The 17,988-nt window shown below is 38.9% G+C and overlaps 1 protein-coding gene across 1 annotated transcript in view; it reads left to right on the top strand.

The window, feature by feature from the left end:
* CAPN13 (calpain 13) overlaps positions 1 to 17,717 on the top strand; it is a 189,081-nt gene extending 171,364 nt beyond the window's left edge. The window contains exons 16-20 of the mRNA XM_069071813.1: positions 11,816 to 11,873; positions 11,975 to 12,042; positions 15,002 to 15,070; positions 16,866 to 16,941; positions 17,491 to 17,717. Of these exons, the coding sequence (XP_068927914.1) occupies positions 11,816 to 11,873; positions 11,975 to 12,042; positions 15,002 to 15,070; positions 16,866 to 16,941; positions 17,491 to 17,717 (498 nt within the window). The remainder of the gene's footprint in view (positions 1 to 11,815; positions 11,874 to 11,974; positions 12,043 to 15,001; positions 15,071 to 16,865; positions 16,942 to 17,490) is intronic.
* Positions 17,718 to 17,988: the final 271 nt, after the last annotated feature.

The following is a 17,988-nucleotide window of genomic DNA, read 5'->3' as shown; positions in this document are numbered from 1 at the left end:
GCTCTTAATGGCTTAATAAACTGTTATAAAGCGCTCCTTGACTTAGTTGAGAGAAAAATTACTGCCAAGGGCTCCATGTGATAGACCTTTCCAGTTAGTAGTAATACCAATGTGAGAAGGTGCAAATGATATTAACAGGCATATGTAATGGGCCAAGAAGACAGACTCATAAAGGAAACCAGGGACTATTCTGCTCAAATCCAAAGTCAGGTTGACTCTAAGGGTACAAGGTTAAGAGCAAAGATCTAAGAGAAAGTCTTCAGAGAGTCTGGTCCCACAAGGAAGGAAAATGAATTAACAGTGAAATCAAAATCCAGTGTGCGTAAGATAGATAAAATTGTGTGGTTTGCTATTTAATGTTGGTATAGACAGATCAGAAGACAGTGTGTTAGGACCCAATAAAGGCTGTGCTCCCACACAGTTTGGAATGGTTACTTAAGGGGTGGAATGCAGGGACAGGAGATCTGCAAAATATGAAGCAACATCATTATTGGAGTAAAGGAAGTAAAATTATAGCTAAGCAAGTTGATTAGTTTCCCCTAGGAGCAATACTTTTTCTCCCCATCCCCCCAGTGAGTTCAGTTCCCATCAGGTTTAGACTTGCCGAACCAAGTAATTAGACTTTGAAAAACTGAAAATCACAGAGATAGTACTAATTGTCCAATTTCCTTTACAGTCAATATTAGAATATACTTCAATCCAATCATTTTTTACAGGGACATATTATGTAAAAATTACAGTGTTGGGCATGAGAGAGGATGGGAAGTTGAATAAAGCCCAGACTCTGTCTTCAAGGAACTCACAGTTTAACAAGAGGGTGTAAGGATGATAAGGCATGTATGTAAATGACTATAATGCAAGGCAAAATGTACCATAAGAATGGGATAAACAAGGTGCTCTTCTCTGAATAGAGAGAGCAAGATCACATTTGGATGTATGAATCAGGAAGACTTCCTGAAGGAGGTGCCTTTTGAGCTGGACCATGAAGTTCTTTGAAGTTCCCAGCTATTCTTGGAGCCATTTTATATTACTGATCCTTGGTTTCTTAATTTATAAATAAGGGGTTGGAATGGATGGTCTCTAAATATTTCTTCTAGCTACCATCTCATTGTAGCACCCCCTCAGGGAACATTTCCTCAACTCTACACTCATTGGTGAATTGAATGCCTAGAAGGTAGCTAACTAATACTTCCCCTAGAGTTCCAGGAGCAACCTTAGGGAATTGAGATTTCTAGGACTGTCATTCACAAGCCCCAACCAGTGTGCCTTCCATTGATTATCCGCCAGAGCTTTCAGAAAGCTATATTTGCTAAGGTGATGTTGTAAAATCAGCTGTTACAGAAGATTTCCTCCCAATAGCCTAAGTCTCCTTTCTCAAAAGTACAGAGTCCAGAGGAAGACTGTCTTAAACTTAGAATACAATGGTAGTGAAGTATACATGCATAGAACATGTATGACCAGAGAGTAAACTCAAATTGCCTCGTTACCAGAAGTTCTTTTTTGAATCCAAAACTGGCATTCTTTTTTTGGATCAAGGGATCATATGGCTTGAAGTTACTTTGTCCCTCAGGTAGCCACAACTATTTTTTTGCATCTCTCTCTGTGTCTGAATTTGTGCTTGGTATGTCTCTCCCTGCTACAGACTAAATGCACTGTTTCCTATTAATGGAAAAGAGTAGGAAAAGGAGAGAGAAGGAGAAACTCCAGCCGCCTCCCCACAGAAAGAATAGTTCCCCCTTATGGATTTGTCTCCAACTGGAATTCTCAATTCCAAAGCCCAAATTTTCCACCATTCTACTGGACCCTTCTGGACTGAATTCCCTGGTGGACAGATGGCTACTCTATACCTGGGCCCCATGGGTGTCACTGAGCCTCTCAGCCAGTAAAATTGCTTTCTTTCTTGATCCAGCAAAAAAGATCCACAATCTGTAAAAAAGATCACAAGTATAAACTATCTTTACACATTGAAAATTGATCACATCTCGTTGATTGATTGATTGAATTAGTTGGGGTGGGAGAGAAGCTCCACTTTTATAACATGATACTTTGTTTTAACCTTAAACACTACTTAATGATCTAAATTATGAAGCCTTATACAGAGCTAATGCATACCTTCTAAGTATTAATGGTGTGCTCCTTTCTACCCTATACATCTTGAACCTGCCTCCACAGGTCTAGTCCTACACCTCTTGATGCAATCATACAATATGCCATGACACACACACACACACACACACACACACACCCCCACCCAGTGCTGCCATTTACTGCTTTCAAACTTACCACTAGACAATAAGAGCAGAGAGAACAAATTCCTTTGAAGTAGATTCTTTTCCCAAGGGTTTACCTGAATCTTGGTGACAACCTTCCCCTATCTCCCTGTCCTCAGGTCCACTCCTATGGTGAATAATGGAACTTCAATGGAGTGTAAGTGGCCTGCTGCAAGGCAAGGCTTGCTCCAGCCAGAGACTGAGGGAGGATATTGGTGTTCAACCAGACAGAAAAGCTGCTTTCTCCCTTCCACTGTGCAGGTGGCTGGGGGAGGGGAGTGGGGGAGAGGAAGGCGGTGAGTCGGGAGAGATCCTTCACTCAAGCAGCTGCTAAAGGAAGCTTCACTAATCACTGCCCATAATTTACATTAGGTTTAAACCAATGCATGTGTTCATGTGGTTGTGTGTACATGCTAATAGCTTTCTGTTATTCTAAAAAATAATGTGTTGTGTAGTCTAGAAAGCAAGAATTGAACTGAGAATCAGAAGAACTATGGTCACTCCTAACCTCTGCCACTTACTAGATATGTGTCATTGGACAAGTCTTTCTGAGATTGAGTTGTATCTGAGACTCAGGTTCTTGTAAGTAAAAGGCTTTATAAACCTTAAAATGCTATAGAAAAGTAAATACTTATTGTGACTCATCTGATTTTATAATGCACCAGCTTGGGGCAGCAATATGTCACAGTGGAGGATGCCTTGCCCCTGGTCAATTATATCTTTGTGATTTGGGATATGTCACTTGGGGCTGTATAAAAAGGAAGAATATACTAAATTACCTCTGAGATCCCCTTTAGTTATAGAATGGTCTCCCTTCTTACCCAGTAGACTCTCTAGCTTCCTTCAAAGTATAGCTAGATAACACATCCTCCCACCTTTTCGCATTCTTTTCCTCTTGAAATTACTTTATACATATATATTTATATGCTTTTTCTTGAATATAGATATATATGTATGTGTGTACATATATATGTGTAGGTATCTCAGTGGTTAGAGTGCTGGGCCTGGAGTCAGGAAGACCTGAGTTCAAATCCAGCCTCAGACACTTACTAGTCCTATGACCCTGGGCAAGTCGCTTAACTTCTATTTGCCTTAATATACTGGAGAAGGAAATGGCAAAGCACTCTAGTATCTTTGCCAAGAATAGCAAAGATGGACAGTATGATCCACAGGGTAATGAAGAGTTGGACAGGACTGAACAACAAACAAGTGTACATATGCATCTATCTATTATATATGTATAAACATACACATACTATATATATATACATATATATATATGTTTCCTTTTTACTTTATGTCCAGTGGTATATGATGGTTATGCTAAGAATAATAGCAACAATGACCACATTTCTTTTTTTTAATTAAATTTTATTTTTTTTTAGTTTTATAACATTCCTTTCCACAAGATTTTGAGTTACAGATTTTCTCCCTTTCTTTCCCCTGCCCACCACTCCAAAACAGCGATCTCACTGTATACCCCCTCCCCCAATCTGCTCTCTCCTATATCCTCCCCCATTCCCCCTCTGACTTCCCCGCAGGACAAAATGGATCTCCATACCCCAGTGCCTGTATATCTTATTTCCCAGTTGCATATAAAATAATAATAATAATAATAAATAATATTTTTTAAATTTTATTTTGAAACTTTAAATTCTAGATTCTTTCCCTTCCTCCTTCGTCACCCACCCTTACTGGGAAGATAAGCAATTCGATATAGGTTGTACATGTGTAGTTACAAAAACGTTTCCATAGTGGATATATTGTGAAAGACTGACTATATTTCCCTCCATCCTATTCCATTTCCAACTTGTTCTACTCTCTACTTTGACCCTTTCCCTTTTCAAAAGTGTGTGCCTCTAACTACCCTACCCCTCAACCTGCCCTCCCCTCCATCATCCCCTTCATCCCTACTCTCCTGTAGGGCAAGATACCCAGTTTAGTGTGTATGGCATTCCCTCCTTAAGCCAAATTCAATGAGAGTAAGGTTGACTCATTCCTTTTTGCCTTCCTATTCTTCCCCTCCATTGTAACAGTTTTCCCTTGCCTCTTCTATATGAGATAATTTACCCCATTCTGTCTCTCCCCATCTATTCTCATTATATTCCTCTCTCACCTGTCAGTTTCACCTTTTAAATATCATCCCTTCCTATTCAATTGGTCCTGTACCCTGTTTATGTATACATATACAAATATAGACACACACTTACATATGCATTCATACACACATATACCCTCCTATATAGATATATACATATGCATACATACATATATATATATAAACATTTATATTCCCTTCAACTATCCTCATACTGAGAAAAGTTTCATAAATTACAATTATTGTTTTTCCATGTAGGAATGTAAATAGTTTAACTTTGATGAGTTCCTTATGATTTCTTTTCCCTGTTTACCTTCTCATGCTTCTCTTGCTTCTTGTATTTGAATGTCAGATTTTCTATTCAACTCTAGTTTTTTCATCAAGAATGCTTGAAAGTCCTCCATTTCATTGAATGACCATATTTTCCCCTGAAACATTCTACTCAGTTTTGCTGGGAAGGTGATTCTTGGTCTTAATTCTAGCTCCTTTGACCTCTGGAATACCATAATTCAAGCCCTTTGATCCCTTAATGTAGAAGCTGCTAGATTTTGTGTTATCCTGATTGTGTTTCCACAACATTCAAATTGTTTCTTCTTGGCTGCTTGTAATATTTTCTACTTGACCTGGGAACTCCAGAACCTGGCTATAATATTCCTATGAGTTTTCTTTTGGGGATCTTTTTCAAGAGGTGATTGGTGAATTCTTTCAATTTTTATTTTGCACTCTGGTTCTAAAATATCAGGGCAATTTTCCTTGAGAATTTCTCGAAGGATGATTTCTAGCTTCTTTTTTTGATCATGGCTTTCAAGTAGCCCAATAATTTTTAAATTATCTCTCCTGGATCTATTTTCCAAGTCAGTAGTTTTTTTTTTCCAATGAGATATTTCACATTGCTTTCTATTTTTTCATTTGTTTGGATCTGTTTAATAGTATCTTGATTTCTCATAAAGTCATTAGCTTCCATTTGCTCCAATCCAATTTTGAAGGAATTATTCTCTTCAGTGAGCTTTTGAAATTCTTTTTCCATCTGTCAAATTTGGCTTTCTAAGGCATTCTTCTCCTTATTGGCTTTTTGGGCCTCTTTTGCCATTTGAGTTAATCTATTTTTTTAGGGAAATTGGGGTTAAATGACTTGCCCAAGGTCACATGGCAATTTTTTGTGTTGTGTCTGAGGCTGGATCCAAACCCAGGTCTTCCTGTCTCCAGGGCCGGTGCCCTATTCACTGTGCCACCTAGCTGCCACATTAATCTATTTTTAAGGTGTTATTTTCTTCAGTCAGGTTGTTGATTCTCTTTTCATGATTTTCTTTCATCATTCTCATTTCCCCTCCCAATCTCTCTTCCACTTCTCTTACTTGATTTTCAAAATCCTTCCTAAGCTCCTCCATGGCCTGTAACCAATTCATATTTTTCTTGGAAGCTTTTGGTGTAGGGGTTCTGACTTTGCTGTCTTCCTCCTGTTCCATGCTTTGCTCCTTTTTGTCCACAAAAGAGGAATCTAAAGTGTTATTGCTGTGCTTGCTTTGCTTCCTCTGCTTGCTCATGTTGCCACTCAATTACTTGGGTTTTGAGCTCTTTGCCACAATACAATTCTGCTTCCAGAGGGGAGAGCTTTGTCCCAAATTTCTGGTGTTTTTGAAGCTGCCAGAGCTATTAGGAGGGCACTGTCTCTATAGCCCCCACATGTTCTGGCTCATTGGTCACACACCTCAGGACCACCACCCAAGACTGTGATCCAGATACAGGCAGGTTAAAGCAGAGTGATTACCTTCTGGATGATTGCTTGGCACCCCTATGATCTGCAGGCTGGGAGCTCTGAAGCAGCCACCTGGAGGCAGCTGTACATCTGCTGCACCTCCACCACTTCTCACTCCAGGGTCAGAGGCCAGACCGCACCTCTGTCCTCCCCAGTTCCAACAGAGTTCTACACTGACCTTTTACTTTTTCTTTAGCATTTATGGGTTGATAATTCTGGAAACTGCCACAGCTGCTGGTGATCCATTGTCTTGAGGTCAGCTCTAACTGCTGTTGGTCAGGGCCACCTTGGGGCTAAATCCATGGGCTCACAAGGGCCCTGGCTTGGCTCCCACTGTGCTGCAATGGCCCCTTCCTGCCAGCCTGCTGGGCTGCCTTCAGCTGGAGATTTGTTTCTCTCTGTCACTTTGTGGGTTCTGCAGCTCTAAAATTTGTTTAGAGTCATATTTTATAGGTATTTTAGGTGGTTATGGGGGGAGCTCATGGAGTTTTCCTGCTTCTATACCGCCATCTTGTCCCAGCCCAATGACCACATTTCAGTAATGGCCAGACATCCTTCTGTCTTTTTGTTGTTGTTGTTCTAGAAGATTATTTTGTATAATATTTTATTTTTTCCTTAATTATATGTTTAAAAAGTTTTAGAATTATGTGATTTTAAAAATACATTTTTATTTATTTCGTTAAATATTTCCTCTTTACCATCCTTCAGTCTTATTACACAAAGTTCATGCTTGTACTTGGCCTATAAATTGTTTATAGATAACAACTACTAAAATTTGTATAGCATTTTAAAGTTATCAAAGTATTTTAGATACACTATCTCACTTGATCTTCACAACACTCTTGTGAGGTAAATGCTATTATCCCCATTTTAGAAGTGAAGAAACTGAGACTGAGAGGTCCAGGGTCAGTGAACTAATAAGTCTCTCAAACACAATTTGAACCCAAATTTTTGTTTACTTATTTGTTTTATTCCAAGACTAGGGTTTTTTCCCCTATACAATACTGCTTTCCATTTCTGAGTATTCAGGTATCTTAGAGGTTAAAATCTCACTTATCTCTAAGGTACTGCCATCCCATTTCTCAGTAGATCTTCCATCTGATGAGAGACAGGTGTCCTTTTTTTCAGGTAAGCATGTGAACAGAGCAGCTAATTTCCTACACTCTTCAGGGAGTGTTCCTGTACGTTTGCTGAAACAACAGAGATGGTATTTGACTATTGAAATCAATAACGTTCTACCCAAAAGAATTATCTACTCTGGTTTCCCTGAAATGGATTCTTTTGTATTGCTTTTCCCAACTTAACACATTTTAATTCCACTGCTAAAAGATGGCTACTATAAGCCTCTAACTTACTATGAATAACTATGTTAATCTCATGCAGCCCCCACCATACAAGCTAGAGTCTTAACAGAGCCTTACTAAGTATGGGTAATGGGAGAGAATACTAATCCCAATGAAAAGTCTGAATTACAAAATATTTAAGACAAAGTTCCCATATTTCCTCAGTCCATTGTGCCCTTAGAATCCCAATTGTTTTTTCATAGTGCCCCTAGACCAAAAAAAAATACCTAAAAGTTCCATTTATTAAGTAATTAAATTGAAAATTTAAAATATCCCATGCCACTACATCGTAGTACCTTAGGGCTCTGCTACACACAGTAATGTACCTTAAGTAATGCATCTTAATATTTTTAAGTATACTCTATACCCTCCCATTGCCTCTAGAATAAGATACAGCTACCTCAATCTGGAAGCTAAAGCACCGTTCCCTTTATATTTTTATTTTCTATTACTCCACTTCCAGGAAACCAGCTGTACCATGAAATCTCCTTGGTAGCTGCTATAGATTGACTTGGTAGGAGTTTCACGTTTATAGTATCCTCTCTCCTCTCCACCCCTAAGCTTTTCATAAGTGATCCATCATGCCGAGAATGCACTTCCTCCTCATCTCTGCCTTGTAGTCCTTCTAGTTTCCATCAAAGCACAGCTCAGACACCATTTCCTACACAAAATCATTCAAATCCTTCCATATAATAGCATTCTCTTCCTCTTACAATTCCTTTTTATTGAGTTGCTTATACTTTACATTTACTTTTATTTCTTTATATAGTATATCCTCCTACAAGCTCCTTGAAGTCAGGGACTGTTTTATTTTTGTCTTTGTATCTCCATAACCTACCATAGTTCCTGGTTCATAGAAGGTACCTTGTAAATATTTGTAGAATTTATTTGAATTTAATTCAGCATCTGGACCAAAACTTAGTATTGTGTGGTGGCTATATTGGGGGAAGTAAGGGTCCTTTATTCATCATCATAATTCATTAAATTGGTATAATAATGGGGATAGGCACAAGATTCCTGACTCAAGGAGTCTGTTATTTGGTTGAGAAGACAAGATAGATATATGAAGAAAGCTAATGAAACAAGATAGCATCTGTTAAGTGTCCAGTGAGTGGCATAGACAATGAACATTACTATTGGAATGATCAGTCATTTCGTAGAGAAGATGAGACTTGAAGGGTTCAATGTGAAAGAGAAAACATTTGTCAGGTGCCTACTCTGTGCAGAGATGGCAGAAAAGTAGAGAGAAGGGCCCTGTGCAGGATGAAGAAATAGCATATTCAGAGAACAACAACTAAGTAGTATTGAGCTAGAATAGATAGTTCAGGAGATAATTGATTAGATTAAGGGTTGTTGGAGATATCATTAGAAATACAGGTAGAAAGTGGTCAGATTATGAAGAGCCTTGAAAGTCAGATTCAAAAATAATTTTATTCTAAAAACAATGGGGAACTATTGAAGGTTTTTAAACAGGGAAATAATGGAGGCAAAATGATATTTGGGGAATATTGATTTGACTGTGATAGCTTGGATGGATTGAAGCAGAGGAAAACAGGGACTATGAAACTTATTTTGTCTAACATTGAGACAAGAATAGAGAACTTGGAATAGGAAGGAAGGAAAGTAAGACAGACAATAACAAGAAAGAACAAATAGGATCTTCTGATTAACTGGTTATTGAAGGAGACAAAGAATGAAGAGTTGAGAATGGTCTTAATTTGTCTAGCCTGGAAGACTGATAGAATAATGGCAATATTTCAGTTCAGGGAAGCTAGGTGGTGCAATGCACCAGGGTGTAGAGTCAGGAAGACTCATTTTCCTGAATTCAAATGTGGCTTCAGATACTTCCCAGCTGTATGATCTGTAAGTTACTTAACCTTGTTACCTCAGTTCCTCATCTGTAAAATGGACTAAAGAAGAAAATGGCAAACTCTTTATCTTTGCCAAGAAAACCCCACATGTAGTCACAAAGAGCTGGACACGATTGAAAAATGACTAGACAACAATACTTCAATGGATATATTCTCTCATTGGCAGGGATATGCCCATCATTAATCAACACTGAAAAACAAGTCATCCTTTCTCATCTATTGTGATTTTTATACATTCACCACAAAAGATATTCAATGCATTGGTTAACACAGAAAAGTTAAGATGGACATCTTGTTTTGGGGAAAAGATCATGAGGTTAGTTTTACACATGTTGGATGTAAGGTGAGAGTGGGACGTTCAAAACAAATGCTTAGTAATCAGTTAGGGATGTGAAAGAAGCTCAGAAAGCAACAGGATTGGAGATAAGTATTAAGGACTCATATGGGACAGGTGATAATTAAAGCTTAGAGGATATGGAACTGAAATTCCTTGAAAAAGAAGACAAAATCTTTCATTACATATTTAAAGGCAAGTGTTAGAATAAAATGACTCCCAGGAGAGGTGACACATTAATTTAAGGTCACACTAAAGTATAAATATCAGATACTTTCCTGAAAACAACTTTTGACAAGGTGGGAGGAGTGGGCACAAGGGTATAAGTGTCATATCTGATTACTTCAAAAACAAAGGCCTAAGGGGCAGCTAGGTGGTGCAGTGAATAGAGGACCAGCCTTGGAGTCAGGAGGACCTGAGTTGAAATCCAGCCTCAGACATTTGAAGCACTTACTAGCTGTGTGACCTTGGGCAAGTCACTTAACCCCAGTTGCCTTGCCTTCCCCTGTCCAAAATAAAGGCCTTGGAGACAGTTACAATCTCAGAAATAGAGCCTAGGTGCCTCAGAATGGACTTATCACAGGGTAATCTATATCAGAAGATTGACCCCCACTGTAACAATTAGGGGGATACCAAGCATAGTGACAACATTCAGAAGCCCAAAGAGAGGAAAATGCAGAGCTTCCCTCATCACCTTTTCAGGGACCAGGGTACCAAGAGAGACATAGAGACATGTCTATATCAGGAAAGTCCATTAGGTATCTCAAAATGTAATTGAGGAAGGTGCCCCGGAGGGTTACCTAGGACTAAATTACTCTCAATTAACAAATGAGTGTGCCAAAAGGTTCCACAATATCAGTTCCACAACAGCCAGCAACTTGCCTGTCTGCTCATCATAGTCTTGGAACCCAGAAAGGGCTATGGCTGAGCTTCCTCTATCCATGGTCCTGACTCAGCTTGACTCTACTAACTCTGCTGTTACCTATAGCTATAGCGCTGACAAGCTCTTGAAAAAAATGGATCATAGATAAAGAGAGGGATCCTCAAGGACAACTAGTCTAATGCCTCCTCATTTTACATTTGAAGAAACTGTGTCCCAAGGAAATTAAGTGATATTACTAAAGTCACACAGGCTGGGTCAGAGGAGGGATTTGAACTCAGGTCTTTTGATTGTAAAGCATTAATTACATCCTACCTTTAGAGTGGGTAAAGATCCATGTGTCAAACAACAAAGAACAATCTGACACAAATTTACTAAGGACCAATTCTCTTTTCCTATAATAATAATTCCAGTTTCCCTGAAAAAGGATAACCATAAATACCAGATTAAGCAGGTTTGAGGAGAGACATGGGGGCTGGTATTCTCCTCTTGGCTTTGTTCCTTTTTCCTTACTAGATGCTAGGCAATCAGGGCAAGATAAAACTGGCTTTCAAGATTATCACATATCATTGCTCCTTGCTAAGGAATAGGACAGTGAGTGGTCTGAGAGACACACAGTCAGAGTACACTCTTGTCCTTTTTTAAGGCCTTGGATTTTCTGTCTGTGTAAAGGGAAAGCTAGAGAAAATCAACAAGATGGTTTTGAGTACCTTCTTTGTCTATCATTAGCACTTCCCTAGATACTATGGGAAAATCCAAAACAGTATACCCTGTCTGATCTCTGCTTTGTAGCTCCTTTCCTCTTAAAATTAAAATATTTTTACTCACTTATGTGCACTTCTTACCACTCCAGGAGAATGCACACAGTTTGAGGTCAGGGACTTCTCCATTTTTGTCTTTGAATCTTCAGAACCCTGGCCCAGAGCAGATGCTTTAAAATGTGCATTACATTTAAATGAACTAAATGGAAGAGAATATTATACTATAAGACAGTGTTAAGTGCCAAAGAAGCAATACATCTAGTAAGTGCTTTGGCAGTACAGAGTTCACAGAAAATTAAATCCCTATGGCCAGGATAGACTGCATGATGGAAGTGAGGCTTAACTTGGGCCTCTAGGACTCTATGTGTTATGTGAATTAATTCCTTTGAATACTTGGCTCTTCTATAGTAAATCAGGTGTTTTGTGTCAGACAGATGCTGAGTGCTATTTTTAATAATCATTTCTGTTACTATTCCAACCCTCTTCTCTTTTTTTGCTGTAGGACCCAGATATTGATGCATCACAGCTACAAAGTCTTCTCAACAAAGAACTCCTTAAAAGTAAGAGATGTTTGCCTGGTTAGAATGTCACCTACTACACCATAGCAAATGTAATCATCGCTTCCTATTTCTCCACCATTTTGTTCTTTTTATTTCCTCAGGTAACTCTTCCGCACCAGAGAGAAAGTTTGCCCTTGATGAGTGCCGAAGTATTTTGGCTCTGATGGATGTATCCTTCACACAATCTCTTTTTCCCATCATTTTGCCTCACTCTAAACCACTTCTATCACACATGTCTAAGAGTATCATTTTGAGATCCCAAAGAAATAGGGTGTGGGAAATTGAAGGTTAATTCCATTTCTCAGTATTCAGTAGTCTAAGGATTTATATGAGGGAATGAATCTCAATTGATTCTATCCACAATGGCTCTCTAAGACCTAATCTATTGAGTTTATCTCCTACTATTAGGAGTGAGGGGCTAAAGTTAGATATGGAGGCAAAGATAATGATTGATTTTAAGTTAGATATGGAGGTTAAGATAATGATTAATTTTAAACATACTGAATTGAAGGAACAATTGATAAAGTGTAAAGTACACTGAGCCTGCTTTTGGAGGATTTTGGTTCAAAAATTATTTTCATTATACCACCTGTATGACCCAGAAGCGACTCAACCTCTCTGGATCTCAATTTCCTCATCTTTAAAATGAGGTCTTTCAGGGGTGGCCAGGTGGCTCAGCGAGTAAGAGCACTGGCTCCAGTATCGGGATGACCTGGAGATCGAATCCCGGGCTCAGATACTCAGCAGCACACCCAGAAATAACTGGCCGGGTAACCTTGAGCAAGTTAGTTAACCCCGATTGCTTTAAAAAAAAATGAGGTCTTTGAACTGAGTGGCCTCTGAGGTCCCTTCCAACATTAGAGCTAATAGCAATAAGCTGAAGTAGGAGAGGGTTGTTCCAGTGCAGACGCCTCTTCAGCAGTTGGAGAGGGAAGACTAAAAACAACCAAAATGTAGGAGTAGAGATATGGTTTTAGCACTCCTTTGAATAAAGCAGATAGCTGAAGACAAAAGAACATGTGTCTGAAATTCCTCATACAATGGATAAGACCTTTCTTTCTACAACTAGATATAAGGCTTAAAATGTAAAGATCCCTGGGAGATGTAACACATTGACAACATTATACTAAGCTTTAGATTAACTCATAAAATCATCTATTTCTAGGTGGAAGTGATATCAGATGCCATCTAATCCAACCCTATAGTTTACAAATGAGGAAAAGTAAGACCCATAAATGTAAAGAGACTTCCCCAAGGTCACATAGTGTCTGAGGCAGAACTTGAACTCAGGTCCTATGACTTGAGTCACTCTTTTCACTGTGTATCAGGTCCCTTAATGAGAGTATATTTAGATAAGGGAGAAAGAGAAGCTGCCTTCCTGAACCTTCCTTGGCCCAACATCTTTTTACTTCTTTTTTTCCTGAGAAAAGCTCAATCATCACTCAACAAGATTCCTATTCTATATCCCCTCTACATTTCATGCCAAGAGAGAGAGACAGATACAAGAGAGACAGACACAGAGACAGAGAGACAGAGATGAGAGATGGGGGGAGGAGAGAGGGGAAAATATTTCCTCTGTGAAATTTCCTTGGTAGCTACCCTAGAAGCTATTCATCCTCTGAGTGAGCACACATGCATGCATGCATATGTGCTCCTGTGCATTTACTGTACCTTTTAGAGTGAGATAGATCACACCACTCTTCAAATGTGAACAAACCTCTATTGGAAATGCATTGCTGGTCATTGTAGAACAAGAGGGTTTCTTGATGAAAACGTAAATTAGTTCCTTGTCTCTCCCAATATTTCTGCTGGGGTTTGGAATAGCAGCATGACTAGGAAGTTATACATCTCTGACAGATAAATAAAAATGGCCAAAGGCAAGCCTTCTGCCTTTAGAGGGCAGGCAGCTTTAGAAAAATCTATGAATGAAAAATTTATGTGTATGCAAAAAAGTTGACAGAATCTCTTTCACTAGTCCACCTCCCATCTCTCAAATTACTCTATGAGATGGATTGTTTCACCCATAGGTTGCTATTCAGACCAATGGATAGTATGACCTGTTCTGACCTTCAAATATAAGAGGTATTTTATTTTGATGAAGGCAGCAGCAGGGAGTGAGTAAACATATAAAGACTTCATGCTTTGGAACCCTGAAATGACTCTCTCTCAATGATCCCTCCCCAACTATATAGGAAAGGTGGTCTAGCCATGTCAAGTGGTACATCTCTGGCAATATGGCCTTCTTTGATCACCAGGATTGCCATGAGAGAACCATGGCTCTCATAGGAAGCAGCTACAGTGGAGAAGCAGCAAGGGAATGATAATGAGCTCATTGCCCAGATTCAGGTCACTCCCTACTTCAGCCCCATCCATGCCCAGTTGGAGCATTTGCTAGATCCTTCTTTCACTGGCCATGCTACCTAGCAGGTGAAATGATTCTTGAAAGAAGAGATGTGGCATCTATTGGAATCTTATGAAAGTTAGATGGGATGTGAAAGTGGAATTGAATCTTTGGAGGTGAAAAAAAGTGTGAAAGGGAGTGTGCATTTGTAGGCATAGTTAAGAAGGATGTGTGAAGGATGCTGGGTATATCTTTGAGGAGTGTTTATTCAATAGACTTATATATAATATAATATTATTATTATTACATATATGTTATATAATATAATAGGCTTATGTTTATACAGGGCTTTTGGAAAGTGCTTTTCTATCTCAGGTATTGTCAGTACAAAAAAAAATTGGAGGGCAGAGTATGTTTCTCCATTCCAACTCTGATATGTTTAATAAATGTTGCTGATATTCATTTTTATAAAACCTTCTCCCCAAATCATAGAAGACAATTTATTGGTCTCCTCCACCTGCTGAAGACTCAGTGAGCCTTTCTCCCTCAGTCAAACCCCTAGTTCTTGTCTTTCTCTTGAAAAAACATCCAAGCCAGATGTATTTTAAGAGTTGGACATTCAGTTCACCTGAGATATAACTGATTCATGATGATCTGGGTTGTCTAGCTGTTAGTTTTTTTTTAGCTTGTGACTAAAGTATGGTTCCGTTGATGGCAAGACTAGAATCAGCCTCCCTGTTCATTAGCACATTGCAGAGGGTTGACCTTAACTCCTCTTCTGGCACAGGTCAAAGTCAATGGACGTCTTGACCTAGAAGAATTTAGCCAGCTGTGGAAGAAGCTTGTTCAGTGTCAGGTAATGACATAAATTCTTATTAAGTTCAGTTCACTTCAGGTATAGTAGAAAAAGCACTAGAGGAGGTGAAAAGACCTATGCCTTAGTCACAGCCCTGTCAATAACTAGCTAATATTGTATAAATTTCTTGAGGATATGGATTCTCTTGCTTTTGCATTTGTATCCCCAGAACCTAGCACATAGTTGGTGCTTACAAAATACTTGTTGATCTAAGTTGATCTACTTGTGTGACCTTGGGCAAGTCACATTACTCCTCTGGGTTTCAATTTCCCAATCTATAAAATTAGAGTGATATTATATATTGCAAAATGTTCAAATACTTCCTCGCCTACTCACTGATTCTGTGACCCCAGGCAAGTCAGATCACCTCACTGAGTCCCAGTTTCCTCATTTGTAAAATGAGGGTGGTAATAACACCTACTTCACAGGTTGCTGTAAAGATCAAATGAGGCAAATGAGACATTTTGAAAACTTTAAAGTCTATGTAAATGCCATCATTATTACAAATGCTCATTGAATTGAAAAGATTTGGGTTCTTCCTTTATATTTAGGATAAAGCAAACACCAAGAGTTGAGCAAAAGCCAATTTTTCCATGTTTCCCTGAAAAGTTTCCATGTTGTTATTTTGGTTCCCCGTAAATCATTGCAACCAGAATCTCCACAAAGATGCATTCAGTCCCACAACCTGACTTCTTGATATTTTGCCTGGAAGCAGTAATCTTCCATAGGTGTTCCTTGGTGACCTTCAAGGCAAAGAAATACACAATCCATGCTAAATGGGTTGGAAAGAAGCAGATCTAGTTAGAACATTAGTGGCCCAAAACAAGGGAAGCCATTGTGAGGGAATTAGGAGGAGGCAACAGATAGCAATAGGAGAGGGATAGAAATAAACAGAGAATGCCAACGCTGTTGCTTATGCAATAGTAGCCCAGTCATGGTGGGTTTAAGTGTATTGATGGCCCTTATCCATTTTATTCTATTTCTCATCTCTACCTTACCTGTTTTCCATAGCTGGATCCTATTGCAGTATTATAAAAATAACCTTTATGGATAATCAATCAATAAGCATTTATTAAATGCCTACTGTGTGCCAGGCATTGTGCTGGGCATTAAGGATATAAAAATAACAAAATAGTCCTGGTCCTCAAGGAGCTTACCTTCTACTGAGAAGCTTAAACTTCAGCTTGTAATCAGAAAAAAGGGATTATCTAATGTCTTCTCTTATCCAGAGCATCTTGTCCTAAAGATAAGAAACTTAGACTCTCATTGACTTTTCAGTTCTTAGTGAAGTAGCATAACATGATTAATAATAATTATTATTATATTTAGAGAGTGGTTTAAGGTTTACAAAGCACTTTACAAGTATCTCATTTATATTCATAACACTAAGAAATAAATAATATTATTATGCCCATTTTATAGATAAAGAAGCTGAGGCAGACAGGGGTTAAATGGTTTGCCAAGGATGACATGGATAGCAAGTATCTGAGGCTAGAACTGAATTCTGGTCTTCCTGAGTTCAGGCCCAATGCTTTATCAATAGAGGAACCTAGTTGGAGCTGGAGTCAGGTTCAAATTTTAGTCCTAGCATTTTGGACAAGTCCTTTAACGTCCCTCAATTTTGTCATCTTTTAAATGAGGATTTGCTCCAGCCTAAATACCTTATGAGGAAAGGTCTTGAGATCAGGGGCCATGTCTCATCTAAGTTTCTTTCCTACTGATTAGCACAGTGATCTTTACACATTGTCATCTCTCTGTTGCTTAGTTTAATGAATTTATTCTTTTCCTAAATAAGGACATTTTCCGGAAAGTAGAGAATGGCTCTGGATTCATCATGGGTTCGCATCTGTGGAAAGTGATACAAGAATCAGGTACAAAAGGGTTTTATTTAATCACCTCACCTTTATGAGCATCAGTTTCCTTATCTGTAAAATGAGAATAATAATGTTCACAGTGCCCATCTCACACAGGGTTGCTGTGAGGCTCATTTGAGATGAAATGTGTAATTTTTAAGTGGTATTTGCAGATTGTAAAGCACTTTAAGCTGCTTAAATGTCATCTATTAAAATGTTTAATATTTCAGTGGGTCATGTAGAAAAGGTTAAATGAACTTGCTCAAGGTCATACAAGAAGTATTCATCAGTGGCAAGTATCAAATCTAAGTTTGTTTGACCCTGAGGCTAGTTCTCCATCCACCATGCCAAACTGCCTCTCGGAGTTCTTTGGGGTTACTACAAAGCAGATGGTGTAACTAGCTAGTTCAGAAACAGAACATCCCTCCAGTGACTTTCTTTGTAATGATCCAAGACTAGAATGGGTCTGTGATCTTATCAATCTTATCAATATTCGTCCAACTGTACAGATTACAGCCCTTTCTTCCCCACTCATCACATATAATTCTTGCTCTTGTCCTCTTCAAGATACTCGACTGAAGGGGGGAGGAGAAGGCGGGGAAGACAGACAGAAAGACAGAGACAGAGAGAGACAACAGTTAACATATTCCAAGCAAGATTACCCCAGCCAAGCTGGATGGCTTCAGGAGAGCACTGCCCTTAGTTTCTTCATTATGCTGACCTCTACTGGCTTCCAGGGCTCGGATGTTCTCAACACCCAGCAGGTTTCTCATGTGTTGGCATGTTTTTCCTAATTGGCTTTTCTCCCCCAAGCATCTCTAATTGTGAGAAAATAGCTCTGTCTGATTGATAAGCTCCTGGAAAGGGAGCTCGCATTAAAGATACTTCCATCTCAGCATCTGGCCAGCCAGAGTGTAATATCCCCTGGCAGATTGATGGATCCTTTTCAGAAGGGATTTGGAGCTAAATGAAATTGAGTGAAATCTGTCTGATACATAGAAGAAGGAGGCAAATAGAAGAGGACATTTAAGTGGCAGAAAAAGCTTTAAATTCAGGGGCAAGATT

The sequence above is a fragment of the Petaurus breviceps genome, unplaced genomic scaffold (assembly GCF_028583685.1).
Source record: "Petaurus breviceps papuanus isolate PSGF00001 unplaced genomic scaffold, PetGlider_PUasm1.0 90845, whole genome shotgun sequence".
Classification (NCBI taxonomy): Eukaryota; Metazoa; Chordata; class Mammalia; order Diprotodontia; family Petauridae; genus Petaurus; species Petaurus breviceps.
This window is presented reverse-complemented; position numbering and strand designations above follow the sequence as displayed.